The following is a 15,176-nucleotide window of genomic DNA, read 5'->3' as shown; positions in this document are numbered from 1 at the left end:
TGATAATAAATGGCTTCATATGATCACTATCCTTAAATAAAAGACAGTTTTTTTTGCATGATCAGTCATATTTTCAAAATCAATGCCAAAATTTCACAATTTCTGCCAGGGTATGCAAACTTTTGAGCACAACTGTATGTAGGAAATCATGACCACTCACATTAAAAGGAAGACTCCAGTCATAACAGTAATCTTATAAAAGCTGTTTTATTCTACATGGAGAGGGTCCGTTAGAATCATATGATCAGCCGAATACTACTCGCTTAATCTCAGTAACCGTCCTGTTATTTGACACTTTCACTCACTGATTAAAGTAATCATGGCTGACTGTGAATACTACATTTCTACAATGGCATCTGAAATTGAAAACTATCGATTTTAAAATATGCTGCATCCAAGCGGCTAGGTGTCAGTGTAAGTCCAAGATGACACAAAGACAAAAGTTACTGAATGCACCTTTAAATGTTGATGGTTTTATGGTCTTGGCAGCTAATAATTCACTGTTGTGGGCTTACCCACATTGTGGGTTTATCCTTGATGCGAGTGAACCTGTATGTGATTGTAGTTGGTTCATATTTTTTATTACTTGCATAGTTTTGTTTATGGTTTTCAAGGTATGTTATCAAACTTGTCCATTTTGGCATTCGGCTGATTTTACTATAGCTTCTACCAAGTGGCAGATGAATTTGTAACAAAATACTAGGACCGGGTGATAGGACGATGTAATCGGATATCTGACAAATATCCCGATGCCGATTGCGACAGTAATTCACAGACAATGATCGACAATATCAGAAATGATAAAACCATGTGGTGTTGTGTCCATTTTCACCACCGACATGTTCTCTGAGTAGCATGAAACATTTTCCAGTTATAATCTACTCTCTAGACTCAGGCATGGCTTGTAACAAATATGCTATGGTTTAGCAACTAGATAAAAACACTACATATATTAGAAATTTCATTATTAAGGAAATACAGCCTGTAGATAAAGATTATTATGAAATGTTAATTTATTGAAAATAATGAGAGTGATGAAACATTGCTGCCTTTATGAAATTTTTTTTTATTCAAAATGTATTCGAAACACATTGCTGTGTGACATCAACTTGTTTTCATCATCCACTCCATAAAAGTTTTTATTTTGCAGGTCTTGGAATTAAAGTTTAATTTTTAAATAAAATTATGACGTGCATATAGGCCCCATTAAACAACCATACAATTTTCTTAGGGAATGCGCTGTTTAAGAAACAAAGATGAAATTGATTAAATCATAAAATAATACAAAATCATGTTCACCTTGAACTTAAAATTGAGTTTGATTTCATTTTCCTTTAGGCCACATTAAAGGAGTAGTTCACCCCAAAATTTAAATTCTCTCATTTACTCACCCTCATGCCATCCCAGATGTGCATGATTTTCTTTCTTCTGCTGAACACAAATTAAGATTTTTAAAAGACAATCTCAGCTCTGTAGGTCCATACAATGCAAGTGAATGGTGACCAGAACTTGGAAGGTCCAAAAAGCACATAAAGGCAGCATAAATTAATCCATACGACTCCAATGGTTAAATCTATTTTTAATGTCGATATAATTAGCATGGGTGAGAAACAGATCAATGTTTGTCTTTTTTTTAAAAATCATAAATCTACACTTTTACTTTCATTCTTTTGTTTTTGGATGATTCACATTCTTTGTGCATATTGCCACCTACTGGGCAATGAATTTTCATTTTTGGGTGAACTATCCCTTTAACTGCATTAACGAAACAAAACAAACACAAATTTGATAAGAACACAATGGAAATTATTAGGCAGCATTAATTGGGGAAAACGGGAATTTTTAAGGCTTACACTTGAGAGGAAAACTGGTGTTTTCTATTTGTTTAGGCACAGACTAAGTGAAGAAAATAAACTGTTGTATTCGTTTTATGAAAGTAGAAATTGTGACTTATATTGAACTTTCCAGAGGTAATGGTTTATTTCTATTTCTATTATTATTATTATCATCATTATTATTATTATGTTTACATTAATAATTGTCTTTAGATCTTATCCATATTGGTAATTTCCCATCTGTTGTTATAGACAGATACTTGTGTGATGGCAAATGGGGCTGTTGGAGAATGTAAATGTTTGGATTTAAGGATACAATTGTTTTTTTTTGTTTTGTTTTTTTTAACCACTTCATTATTTTAATTGATTTTTTTTATTTTGTTTGAATAGCAATATGAATTTAGAAATATCTTTGGTTTAAGTTTTTCAATAAATGAATTAAATTTGTAAAGCAAAATTGACTGGTTGAAGTGAAATGCTTACATATTGTGAAAATATTAAAAAATATTAGCATATAGCTCAGCCCTACAATATAGACAACAAAAGATATGGGAATTATAAAGCCTTTTAAAGCTTATAGTTTTAATTGTTTTTTTGTTTGTTTTTTTTAGTCTATGACTATATAGTTAGTTGCATTTTATTTTGTACATTTTGCATTGTTTTCTCCCTGCTGTCCATGAACCTATCAGACTGTACCTGAGATAGAGTTTTGGGTTGTGACACACCAATTGAGAACCACTGATATAAATGTGCCTTATTATAAATTATTTTTCTACAGGCAGCTGAGGGGGTGACCTTCATTGGTCCTGACACACATGCCATCCAGGCCATGGGGGATAAGATCGAGAGCAAACTCATCGCCAAAGCTGCCAAAGTCAACACCATCCCAGGCTTTGATGGTGTTGTCAAGGTCAGATCAACATCTTCAGAATCTTCCAAAGAATCCCTCACTTTACATAGCCATGTGCTGTTCACTTGATAAAAGCATCCTAAACAAAACTTTTTGTTTTGTTTTGGTTTTACACATGGTGTAAATAGTGTTTACCCCAGCACAGCCACCCAGATCAGCGATTTACCTTAACCATTTTACTGAAATCCTATTCAAGCTGAGCAAAACAAAGAGCATCTAAATAATAAACAGCAGTATGGTACATATGTGGTACATAAAGCTAACAATATACATGTAATATTGTATGTTATATTTACATTTACATTTACATTTATTCATTTGGCAGACGCTTTTATCCAAAGCGACTTACAAGAGAGGAAAACATAAGCGAATCATCTTAGGAGACAGTGGTATAAAAAGTGCTGTATTACAAAGTATCACTAGCATCATAATAGTATTCAAAATAGAATAAAGTGCAACAGAATTTTTTTTTATTTTTTTATTTTTATTTTTTTAATGACTGGTTAAGTGCTCATGGAAAAGATGTGTTTTTAGTCGTTTTTTGAAGACAGAGAGTGAGTCAGCTTCACGGATGTAGTTGGGAAGGTCATTCCACCAACATGGTATGATGAAGCTGAAAGTCCGGGAAAGTGTTTTGGTGCCTCTTTGTGTTGGTACAACAAGGCGACGTTCCTTAGCCGACCGCAGACTTCTAGTGGGCGCGTAGCTCTGCATAAATGATTTTAGGTATGCTGGAGCAGACCCAGTAACAGTTCTGTATGCCAGCATCAGAGCCTTGAATTTGATACGTGCATCAACCGTTAGCCAGTGGAGAGAGACAAGGAGTGGTGTAACGTGCTCTCTTTGGTTCATTAAAGACCAGACGTGCTGCTGCATTCTGGATCATTTGGAGGGGTCTAGTTGCACATGCAGGGAGGCCTGCAATGAGAGCGTTACAGTAGTCCAGTCTAGTTATGACAAGTGACTGGACAAGCAGTTGTGTGGCATGTTCAGAGAAGAAGGGTCTTATCTTCCTGATATTGTAGAGTGTAAATCTACATGAACTTGCAGTCTTTGAGATGTGGTCTGTGAAATTTAATCTGTTGTCGATGGTTACCCCTAGATTTCTGACCGATTTGGAAGGCGTTACTGTAGTTGCACCCAACTGCACGGTGATGTTGTGTTCAACATCAGGGTTGGCTAGAAAGACAAGGAGTTCAGTCTTGGCTGGGTTGAGTTGCAGGTGGTGCTCCTTCATCCAGGCCGAGATGTCCGCCAGGCAGGCAGAAATTCGAGCAGTCACTGTGGTGTCGTTGGGCTGGAAAGACAAGTAGAGTTGCATGTCATCAGCGTAACAGTGGTAAGAGAAACCATGTGCTTGAATGATGGGTCCCAGTGATGTTGTGTATATAGAGAAGAGAAGTGGCCCAAGCACTGATCCCTGAGGTACCCCAGTAAGTAGCTGATGTGGCTTGGATACCTCACCTCTCCAGGCTACCTTGAAGGAACTACCTGAGAGATAGGAATTAAACCAGTCAAGCACAGTTCCTGTGATGCCCAGCGAGGAAAGGGTAGAGAGTAATATCTGATGGTTGACTGTGTCAAAGGCTGCAGAAAGGTCCAGCAGAATCAGGACTGATGATCTGGATTCAGCTTTCGCACATCTCAGGGACTCGGTGACAGACAGCAGGGCGGTCTCGGTGGAGTGTCCACTTTTAAAGCCTGACTGATTGTCATCCAGCAGCTTGTTCTGTGTGAGAGAGGCAGAGATTTGATTGAAAACTGCCCTTTCAAGTGTTTTTGCCATGAATGGTATGAGAGAGATTGGTCTGTAGTGTTCTATTTGTGTGGGATTAAGTGCGGGTTTCTTCAGCAGCGGGGTTACTCGAGCCTGCTTAAATGTAGTGGGAAAAGTGCCTGTAAGTAGAGATGTGTTAATTATGTGTGTGAGTGCATGTAGGATGGACGGAGAAATGGCCTGGAGAAGGTGGGAAGGAATGGAGTCAAGGGAACAGGTGGTGGGGTGGTTGGATAGGAGGAGTTTAGAGACCTCAGTGTCAGTCAGAGGAGAGAACATGGAGACAGAAGAGTTGCATACAGGAGACAGGTGTTTGACAAGGTGTGGTGCTGAGAATGTATTGCTGATGGCTGCAACCTTATTAGTAAAAAATGTGGCGAAGACATCTGCTGTCAGTGATGTGTCAGGCGGTGGAGGGGGAGGGCAGAGAAGTGTGTTGAATGTTCTAAACAAGCTGCGAGTGTCTGTGGTGCTGTTGATCTTGTTCTGGTAATAGGTTTTTGCAGATTTGACATTATCTGAAAAAGTTGCAAGCAGGGACTGATATTTACCTAGATCTGCTGGATCTTTAGATTTCCGCCATCTCCTCTCAGCTGCCCCGAGGTCAGTCTGATGTTCACGAAGGACATCAGACAGCCATGGGCTGGGTGGTGTAGCATGTGCTAGCCTAGTGGAGTTTGGACAGATGTTGTCTAGACAGGTTGTTAAAGTAGAGCTTAGTGTGTCTGTGGCAGTCTTTACATTAAGCGTGGTAAATATATTTTGTGTAGGAAGAGATGTAGAGACAGCAGTGGAAAGGCGAGAGGGTGAGAAGGAACGGAGGTTACGGCGAAAGGAAACCAATGGTGGAGTCTGTTTTAATGTAGATGGGAGTGTCATGTTGAATTGAACAAAGTAGTGATCAGAGACATGTAAAGGAGTAACAAGAATATTTGAGTTGGTACAGTTACGTGTAAAGATGAGGTCCAGCTGGTTGCCCGATCTGTGAGTTGCTGTGGTGTGTAGTTTTTCCAAGTCAAATGTATTGTATATTGTATGTCTATGTAATGCAAATTGATACAGTAGAGTCCACAATGAAAATTTGATATTCATTATCTATTTTAAACACTAAATAATCAAAGTTTCTAGATTTGGAAAAATTTAAAGCAAAGAAACGTTATGATGTAAAATGCAGAAGAAATATTTAAGATTCTGTGTTATTTCTAAATCACTAATCAAATAAGCAAATATGTGACATTGAGCATGTTAACTCCTTTGTACGAAAGTTACAATTTCATTGCCTCTATTGAAGCACCAAATCATCCTGGGATAACATCGATCATCTAAGATACAAAGAATAATGGAATTCATGTTAATGCTGATACTATAATTTGTAAGGAAATAATGAATGCACTGTATTCAATTAGAAAAATGCAAAATAGAAGCATTTTCACAAGTGGTCTTTTGAACACCACTGTACAAGCTACTTGCCTATAGAATTTATACACTTTGGATAAAAGTATAAACACTTCAAATACAGAATTTGTATGTTCAAGACAGGCATTTATTTCGTCAGGTAATTATGTAGTCAATATGGTAATTATGAAGGAATAAGCTATCAACATTGGGTCTAGTACAGAACAGCCCAACATTTTGACACCCATAGTAATATAACAGGATTGCAGTGATCTCAGAATGAAGAAATCTTACTGTTTAGTAAAATTTTATTGGAGCTTCTGTGATTATCTGTGCCTATTTTGATCATTTTCCTGAGCTTGACTAGTGCTGGACCCAAAGAATAAAGGAAAACAATCAGACAGGGACAGTTGTTTTAAAAGTACATACTGTTATATTTATTTTTATATTTATTTCTTACTTTATGAAACTCGAATTGGAGATTATACTATGTGGCCTGGAACATTGACCATGTTTACACTGGTGGCCAAAAGTTTGGAATAATGTACAGATTTTGCTCTTATGGAAAGAAATTGGTACTTTTATTCACCAAAGTGGCATTCAGCTGATCACAGTGTACAGTCAAGACATTAATAATGTGAAAATTGCTATTACAATTTGAAAAAAAAAAAAAGAAAATGTTCAGAACTTCTTAAACTACTTCAAAGAGTTCTCATCAAAAAATCCTCCACGTGCAGCAATGACAGCTTTGCAGATCCTTGGCATTCTTGCTGTCAGTTTGTCTAGATATGCAGGTGACATTTCACCCCACACTTCCTGTAGCACTTGCCACAGATGTGGCTGTCTTGTCGGGCACTTCTCATGCACCTTACAGTCTAGATGATCCCACAAATGTTCAATGGGGTTAAGATCCATAACACACTATTCCAATTATCTGTTGTCCAATGTCTGTGTTTCTTTGTCCACTCTAACCTTTTCTTTTTGTTTTTCTGTTTCAAAAGTGGCTTTTTCTTTGCAATTCTTCCCATAAGGCCTGCACCCCTGAGTCTTCTCTTTACTGTTGTACGTGAAACTGGTGTTGAGTGGGTAGAATTCAATGAAGCTGTCAACGGAGGACATGTGAGGCGTCTATTTCTCAAACAAGAGACTCTGATGTACTTATCCTCTTGTTTAGTTGTACATCTGGCCTTCCACATCTCGGTTTCCGTTTCAAGTTTTATTGGTCATACATAACCATACACAGTATGACGTAGTGAAATTCTTGGTACGACTTTTCTCCCCACAGTTTACGATAAAATTATATATATATATATATATATATATATATATATATATATATATATATATATATATATATATATATATATATATATATATATATATATACAGGTGCATCTCAATAAATTAGAATGTCGTGGAAAAGTTCATTTATTTCAGTAATTCAACTCAAATTGTTAAACTCGTGTATTAAATCAATTCAATGCACACAGACTGAAGTAGTTTAAGTCTTTGGTTCTTTTAATTGTGATGATTTTGGCTCACATTTAACAAAAACCCACCAATTCACTATCTCAAAAAATTTGAATATTTTGAAATGCCAATCAGCTAATCAAGTCAAAACACCTGCAAAGGTTTCCTGAGCCTTCAAAATGGTCTCTCAGTTTGGTTCACTAGGCTACACAATCATGGGGAAGACCGCTGATCTGACAGTTGTCCAGAAGACAATCATTGACACCCTTCACAAAGAGGGTAAGCCACAAACATTCATTGCCAAAGAAGCTGGCTGTTCACAGAGTGCTGTATCCAAGCATGTTAACAGAAAGTTGAGTGGAAGGAAAAAGTGTGGAAGAAAAAGGTGCACAACCAACCGAGAGAACCGCAGCCTTATGAGGACTGTCAGGCAAAATCGATTCAAGAATTTGGGTGAACTTCACAAGGAATGGACTGAGGCTGGGGTCAAGGCATCAAGAGCCATCACACACAGACGTGTCAAGGAATTTGGCTACAGTTGTCGTATTCCTCTTGTTAAGCCACTCCTGAACCACAGACAATGTCAGAGGCATCTTACCTGGGCTAAGAAGAAGAAGAACTGGACTGTTGCCCAGTGGTCCAAAGTCCTCTTTTCAGATGAGAGCAAGTTTTGTATTTCATTTGGAAACCAAGGTCCTAGAGTCTGGAGGAAGGGTGGAGAAGCTCATAGCCCAAGTTGCTTGAAGTCCAGTGTTAAGTTTCCACAGTCTGTGATGATTTGGGGTGCAATGTCATCTGCTGGTGTTGGTCCATTGTGTTTTTTGAAAACCAAAGTCACTGCACCCGTTTACCAAGACATTTTGGAGCACTTCATGCTTCCTTCTGCTGACCAGCTTTTTAAAGATGCTGATTTCATTTTCCAGCAGGATTTGGCACCTGCCCACACTGCCAAAAGCACCAAAAGTTGGTTAAATGACCATGGTGTTGGTGTGCTTGACTGGCCAGCAAACTCACCAGACCTGAACCCCATAGAGAATCTATGGGGTATTGTCAAGAGGAAAATGAGAAACAAGAGACCAAAAAATGCAGATGAGCTGAAGGCCACTGTCAAAGAAACCTGGGCTTCCATACCACCTCAGCAGTGCCACAAACTGATCACCTCCATGCCACGCCGAATTGAGGCAGTAATTAAAGCAAAAGGAGCCCCTACCAAGTATTGAGTACATATACAGTAAATGAACATACTTTCCAGAAGGCCAACAATTCACTAAAAATGTTTTTTTTATTGGTCTTATGATGTATTCTAATTTTCTGAGATAGTGAATTGGTGGGTTTTTGTTAAATGTGAGCCAAAATCATCACAATTAAAAGAACCAAAGACTTAAACTATTTCAGTCTGTGTGCATTGAATTTATTTAATACACGAGTTTCACAATTTGAGTTGAATTACTGAAATATATATATATATATATATATATATATATATATAGATAAGGAGTAGAAATAGAAGTAAAAAAAAAAACACAATTTACAACACAAAAAATTACACAATAAAATAGGAGAAAGAAGAAATATATACTGTATCTACAAAGTATGCATATGAATGTGAAATAGTGCAATGTTGTGCACTATGTAGTGCATCTCTTTCTGTCCTTGTTAGAGCCAGTAGACCTTTGTCTTTGAAGACTGTAGTGTACACCTTTGTATGAAATCTTCAGTTTTTTAGCCATTTCAAGCATTGTATAGCCTTCAATCCTCAAAACAATGAATGTCTGATGCGTTTCTAGAGAAAGCGGTCTTTTAGTTGCCATTTTTGACCTAATATTGACCTTAAGACATGCCTGTCTATTGCATACTGTGGCAACTCAAAAACAAATACAATGTTAAGCTTCATTTAACAAACCAAATAGCTTTCAACTGTGTTTGATATAATAGCAAGTGATTTTCTAGTACCAAATTAGCAATTTAGCATGATTACTCAAGGATAAGGTATTGGAGTGATGGCTGCTGGTAATGGGATCTGTCTAGATGTGATAAAAAAATTATATTTTTCAAATAGTGATGGTGCTGTTTTTTACATCAGTAATGTCCTGACAATACATTGTGATCAGTTGAATGCCACTTTGGTGAATTAAAGTAACAATTACCTTCTGAAACAGCAAAATCTGTACATTATTCCAAACTTTTGGCCGCCTGTGTACATGCACTTAAGAAAACTGTTTGTTCCAGGGTTTTTGCAGTAAGCTGTATTCTGAAATGTCATGTAAACAAGAATGCAGATTTCCTTATGCTGTTTAATGGATTAAGAGAAAGCGGTTTAACACACCTAGGTTTCTCCCAGAGAACACGGCTTATGCGGTCATGTAAACACAAGCGGTGTTCTAACAGGTTTTTGAGAAGTGCGCATGTGCTTGAACAGACTGGATAACAAACATGGGATGGAGCCCAACAAGAATTCAACAATTCTGGGTGTACAGTGGGAAAAGCACATATACCCATATAAACTATACCCATTTATACACAGCAATGTAAAATATTGACGGTCCATCACTTTCGAGGATATTTACTGCTAAACTGGGAGAATCCCAGTGTTTTATGTAAGAGGGAAACCCCACTATTGAAGCACAATTCCGCTGCAGGTCGCAATAGAATTTTAGATTCCAAACACAGCAATAAAATTGCAACTCTGTTGCAGTGACTAAGAAAGCTGCTTATTGACTCATCCATATGGATATGGGAGTAAAGAGTACACCACTTATACAGTGCATATAAACGGGAACACTGCTTTCTCGCCATAAGCTGCTTTCTGGTGTCCATGTAAACGTATTAATTATTTGCATCCACTATTAACAAAGTAAAAAACAAGCTCTATTTAACTATTATAATGTCACTTATGTATATACAGTGGCACCAAAAAGTAATTGGACACTTTTTGACACTTATTTTTTTATTACATTAGAAACAAAATATGCATTTTGCATTAGAAAAGAAACATCTGCAAACAAATGATGCTGGACCTTTTCTCAGAACTAACTACACTTTCCTAAGCCATTTTTCTATTACTTTTATCAACTGCTCCCAAGGTGATTTTTGATGAAGCTACAAAGCCAGTTCCTCAGGTGGGTGACAGAAAAGTGTTAAAGCATCATTGTCATAAATTTGAACAATATATCTATTGTTGTATCATTAAAAAAAAAAAAAAAAAAAGATGTTTTGCTTAAAGTGTGTTTCTGCAATATTTCTTTAAAATAAATGCCACTTGGTTTAATATTTAGTTAAATAATGCAAAGACATTCATACTTTAAGTCTGGCTTAGGTGTCCAAATACTTCTTTGGACAATCACTGTGTGTAACTTTCGCAAAGTTGCAGACCCCACAAAAAACTCAACCACAATCAAGCCATTTATACTACCAGTCCTTCAAAACTAGAGAACACACAGTACTTTTAAATTACCTCTCTTCTCTGTATTCCTCTTTCCCCCTCCCCCTCCATCCCCTCCTCCTCCTCCATGCTGTTTTAAATGGCCTTTAATAGCCGTATGTAGTGGCTGTTTTGACACATCCTGAGCTGATAGGGCTCTATAAAGCAGAGATGTGCCGTATAACACTCCGATTGTATGAGCATTACCATCTGTGAACACTTCCCAATGACCATGATAACATCAGCACACTGATCACAGTCTGACTCTCTCTCACACACACGCAAAAATCTCTCCTTTAGTCCCTTCTGCTGGATTTCTCAACTTAACTTCATTGAATGCACGTGTAGGACAAAGCTGTTAATGTATTTTGACGTCTGGTGAGATAGGTGTTCCACTGTATGTGGTGTAAACCATTTAATAGTTGTTTCACAATTGTAAACAATGATTTTTGTCACCATTTGCAAATTAGTGAAAACTAATTCAGTTGTAAGCTCACACTCTGAAATGAATCACAGCAATCACATTTTAACATTTATGATTTATATATGACATCATACTGTATGCTGACATGGATCAAATATAGCAATCTTCTTAGTAACTACTTGACCTGTAAAAAATATAACATAATACCATGTTTAATGATAGAAAAACTTAAACATTATTGAAACAATCATAGATGTTAAACTGTTCCAAATGATTCTGAGATAAACATATTGAAGTTCCAGTCTTCTAGCCTAGTGTGATGGCTTTCATAAAAGTCAAAGCAGATGCACTGTAGGCCTCTGCCTAAGTATGCATTTTCAGGTACTATTCCAGTGGATCATTAAAACACTTTCAAGGGGGAAAAAGAAAATAATAATGCTTTGGTTTTTGATGGTTAAAGTTGTTGGACTGTATATTGCATTTTTATTAAAGGGACAGTTCACCCAAAAATTAAAATTGTATCATCATGCACTCACCCTCATGCTGTCCCAGATGTGTATGACTTTTTTCTGCTGAACACAAATATTTTTTTAGAAGAATATCTCAGCTGTGTAGGTCCATACAGTGCAAGTGAATGGTGATCAAAATGTTTTGTTTTTTTTTAGAACTTTTTTAACTAGAAATTCTCCTCACTGCCAAGTAGGTGGTGATATGCACAAAAATGTGATTTGCCAAGAACAAAAGAAGAAAGTGAAAGTGGAGATTGATAGTAAAAAAGGACTTAAATATTGATCTGTTTCTCACCCACACCTATCATATCACTTCTGAAGACATGGATTTAACCAGTGGAGTCTTGTGGATTACTTTTATGCTGCCATTATGTGCTTTTTGGACCTTCAAAGTTCTAGCCACCATTCATTTCCATTGTATGGACCAGCAGAGCTGAGATACTCTTCTAAAAATCTTGTGATCAGCAGAAGAAAGAAGATATGAGACACATCTTCTTTCCCATTTTTTACCATTAATTTAATGCCTCGCCATGGCAACACCGTTCAATATATCAAAAATATGTTCACAATTTAGCATCTTCAGTGTCTTGGCATAATGTTGTCTAAATATGGTGACAGTCTCATGAATCCCCAAGGAGTATTTAAAAGGTCAGAGACTGCAATATTCAAAAAAATCCAAAATGGCTGACTTCCTGTTGGGCGGAGCTAATAATTATAATTATGAAAGTTGTCCGGCTTGATGAGAACTATACATGTACCTATTTTAGTGGCTGTAGGTGGAAATGGGGGTGCTACAGAGGCTCTTACATGGCCATTTTAAAGGGGGGCGTTACAGAGCCCCCCCCTACACATCCATGCGTGAACTTTTTCCCAGCCCTAATGGCCAACGACTTTGTGTGTGCAAAATGTAATGAAATTTTAAGCATGCCAAAAAAACACCCAAATAGGAAGAAAGGAATAATAAATAATGCGTTGCCATAGCTACAGTATAAGATATCAAACATCCCTTTACAAATTTACATCAGCAGTGTCTTGACATTATTCTAAAGAATTTTGATGTTAACTTAAGAGGGCTATTTCAAAGTCTGTTAAAAGTGCCATACTTCCTGCTACTAGTTGGTGGCGCTATGACCGTGATCCATAATAGCCACATAAATGTGATCAGCCCCCATTACCAAACATACAGCTGAATTTTCATCAAAATCACACAATGCACACAGAAGATATAAGGAACTGCCTGTTTCCCCATGGCGACACAACTCAAAATATTTTTTGCACAAATTTGGTGCCAGTCACATGAATCCCCTAGGAGGAGTATTTAAAAGTTCGGAGCCTGCGATTTTCAGGAAATCCAAAATGGCTGACTTCCTGTTGGGAGGAGCTAATGACTGTGAGTATAAAATTTTTTCGGCTTGATGAGGACTATATATGTACCAATTTTAGTGACTACAGGTGAAAATGGGGGTGCTACAGAGCCCCCCTTACATGCCCATTTTCAAGGGGCACTACAGAGCCTCTCCGCACTTTCAGTGCTTGGGCCCTAATAATAATAATCCTTAGAAGAACAATAGGTCCTCCGCACTTTCAGTGCTTGGGCCCTAATTATCATAAATATGGCTGCTTAAAGAAGTGTCTTCTCATTCTGTTCTGTCTGGTCCTGTAATCTTGAATTACAGGAAGCTATGAATTGTCAGGGTACTCGTAACTGTGCTGCAATGTTGCTCCCCCTGCTGGTAAAGATGAGGAACTGAACTTTCTGTGGGCCAAATTACACAAGCAGTATTTACTGAGCAAGATGTAATGGCTTATTTTTTTTATTTCAGAATGCAGAGGATGCTGTGAAAATTGCAGGGGAGATCGGTAAGAAATATTGAATTCAGATATGTTTTAATCTGCCATTTTGTATCTGGGAAGATGGAAATGTTACTGTCCTCAGAAAAGGCCAATAATTTGTCTCGTATACTTTCATAATTTGGCTGGACAGCAAAGAACACAGATTTTGTCCATAAACATAAAGTGATCTATTCAGTAATTAAAAAAAAAAAAAAAATTTGTGTTTTTGTTTTTTGCTATTTCAAATAAATGTAAGATTTGTCCTGCAGTGTTACACACTATCATGAACTGCAATACAGAAATATTTCCAAATTTTAATATTTTATTTTTATTTTTTTAGAAATGATTTGTGTGTCTTTCTTGTAGGCTACCCTGTAATGATCAAAGCTTCTGCTGGTGGAGGTGGCAAAGGCATGAGGATCGCTTGGAATGATGAGGAAACCAGGTGAGAAGTGCAGACTCTGGGATCCGTTTCATACTGTTGTGTCACAGACAGATCTCTAGACAGGACCTGACACCCAGAGTGAGCATGTTTTCTTTGGAGAGAATCAGTCTCAAGTTGCACTTTAAAGGAATTTGAACTGGTGCTACAAGAACACAAACACACCATAAACAGTATATAAACGGTAGAAAAGCTTTTGATTGACCTATTTTTAGTGCCTTTTTTAGTTCTGTGAACTTCAATGAACACGTTTACTCCACAAATTAAACAAATGAAATTTATAGGATGAAGTTATGGTAGCATCAACAGTTAACACACAAACAACAGTAATGGTAACAATCAACGAACATATTAAATACAAAGATTGACATAAACAACATGCTAAATAAAAACAGCAGAAGAAAAATACAATGCAATATACGATAAACACGATGTGATATGTGATATAAAACACGATAATGTACATTACGATAAACACAAGATGTATTATAATACAATTTACAATGCAATGTACATTGTGTGTATATATATATATATATATATATATATATATATATATATATATATATATATACAGTAGCCTGGATGCACTCCTACAAACACATCTTACCATTTACAAATGAAGCACTCCAAGTCCCTCTTTTTTTTCTCCTTCTCTTATCTCTCTCTGTTCTTGCGAATATTAATTAAAACTTCAGTGGAACATGTTGCTGTTAATTGCTTCTTTTGTAGCTGTAGGCTGAATATAGGCTTTTGCTTTAGCTCTAATTGGATTTATCTGGAGAGGCAAAACAGTCGCTGAGAGCAATTCAGTGGATATGACACAGAGAGAGAGAGAGAGAGAGAGAGTGAGTCCTCGGGCTAAGAGATAGTTATCTGCCAAGTGGAAGTCTCTTGCCACAAATGACAAGTTCTCTTACAACAGTCACTTGAACTGACTTCCAGGGTGTTTAGCCAATCAGAGAATCCCCTGGTAGTTCACAGTATTTTCTCATTTATCAATACGCTGGAGTGGAGTACAATTAATTTGTCCAAAGTTTTCAAATTGCAAATCGCAAATTACATGAACTTAGCACTACCTTGGTTTCTTTAAATTAGATGTGGAGTTGGTTGCTGGTGTTTTTCTTTATAGAAGGCAGATGGCAAACAGAAGGTAGTTT

At 37.0% G+C, this 15,176-nt stretch overlaps 1 protein-coding gene across 1 annotated transcript in view; it reads left to right on the top strand.

The window, feature by feature from the left end:
- Nucleotides 1–15,176, top strand: part of pcca (propionyl-CoA carboxylase subunit alpha) — an 87,472-nt gene that overhangs the window by 34,354 nt on the left and 37,942 nt on the right. Inside the window, exons 7-9 of the mRNA XM_051702486.1 lie at nt 2,614–2,745; nt 13,565–13,601; nt 13,941–14,019. Coding sequence (XP_051558446.1) covers nt 2,614–2,745; nt 13,565–13,601; nt 13,941–14,019 — 248 coding nt within the window. The remainder of the gene's footprint in view (nt 1–2,613; nt 2,746–13,564; nt 13,602–13,940; nt 14,020–15,176) is intronic.

This window comes from Myxocyprinus asiaticus, chromosome 7, assembly GCF_019703515.2.
Source record: "Myxocyprinus asiaticus isolate MX2 ecotype Aquarium Trade chromosome 7, UBuf_Myxa_2, whole genome shotgun sequence".
NCBI lineage: Eukaryota > Metazoa > Chordata > Actinopteri > Cypriniformes > Catostomidae > Myxocyprinus > Myxocyprinus asiaticus.
This window is presented reverse-complemented; position numbering and strand designations above follow the sequence as displayed.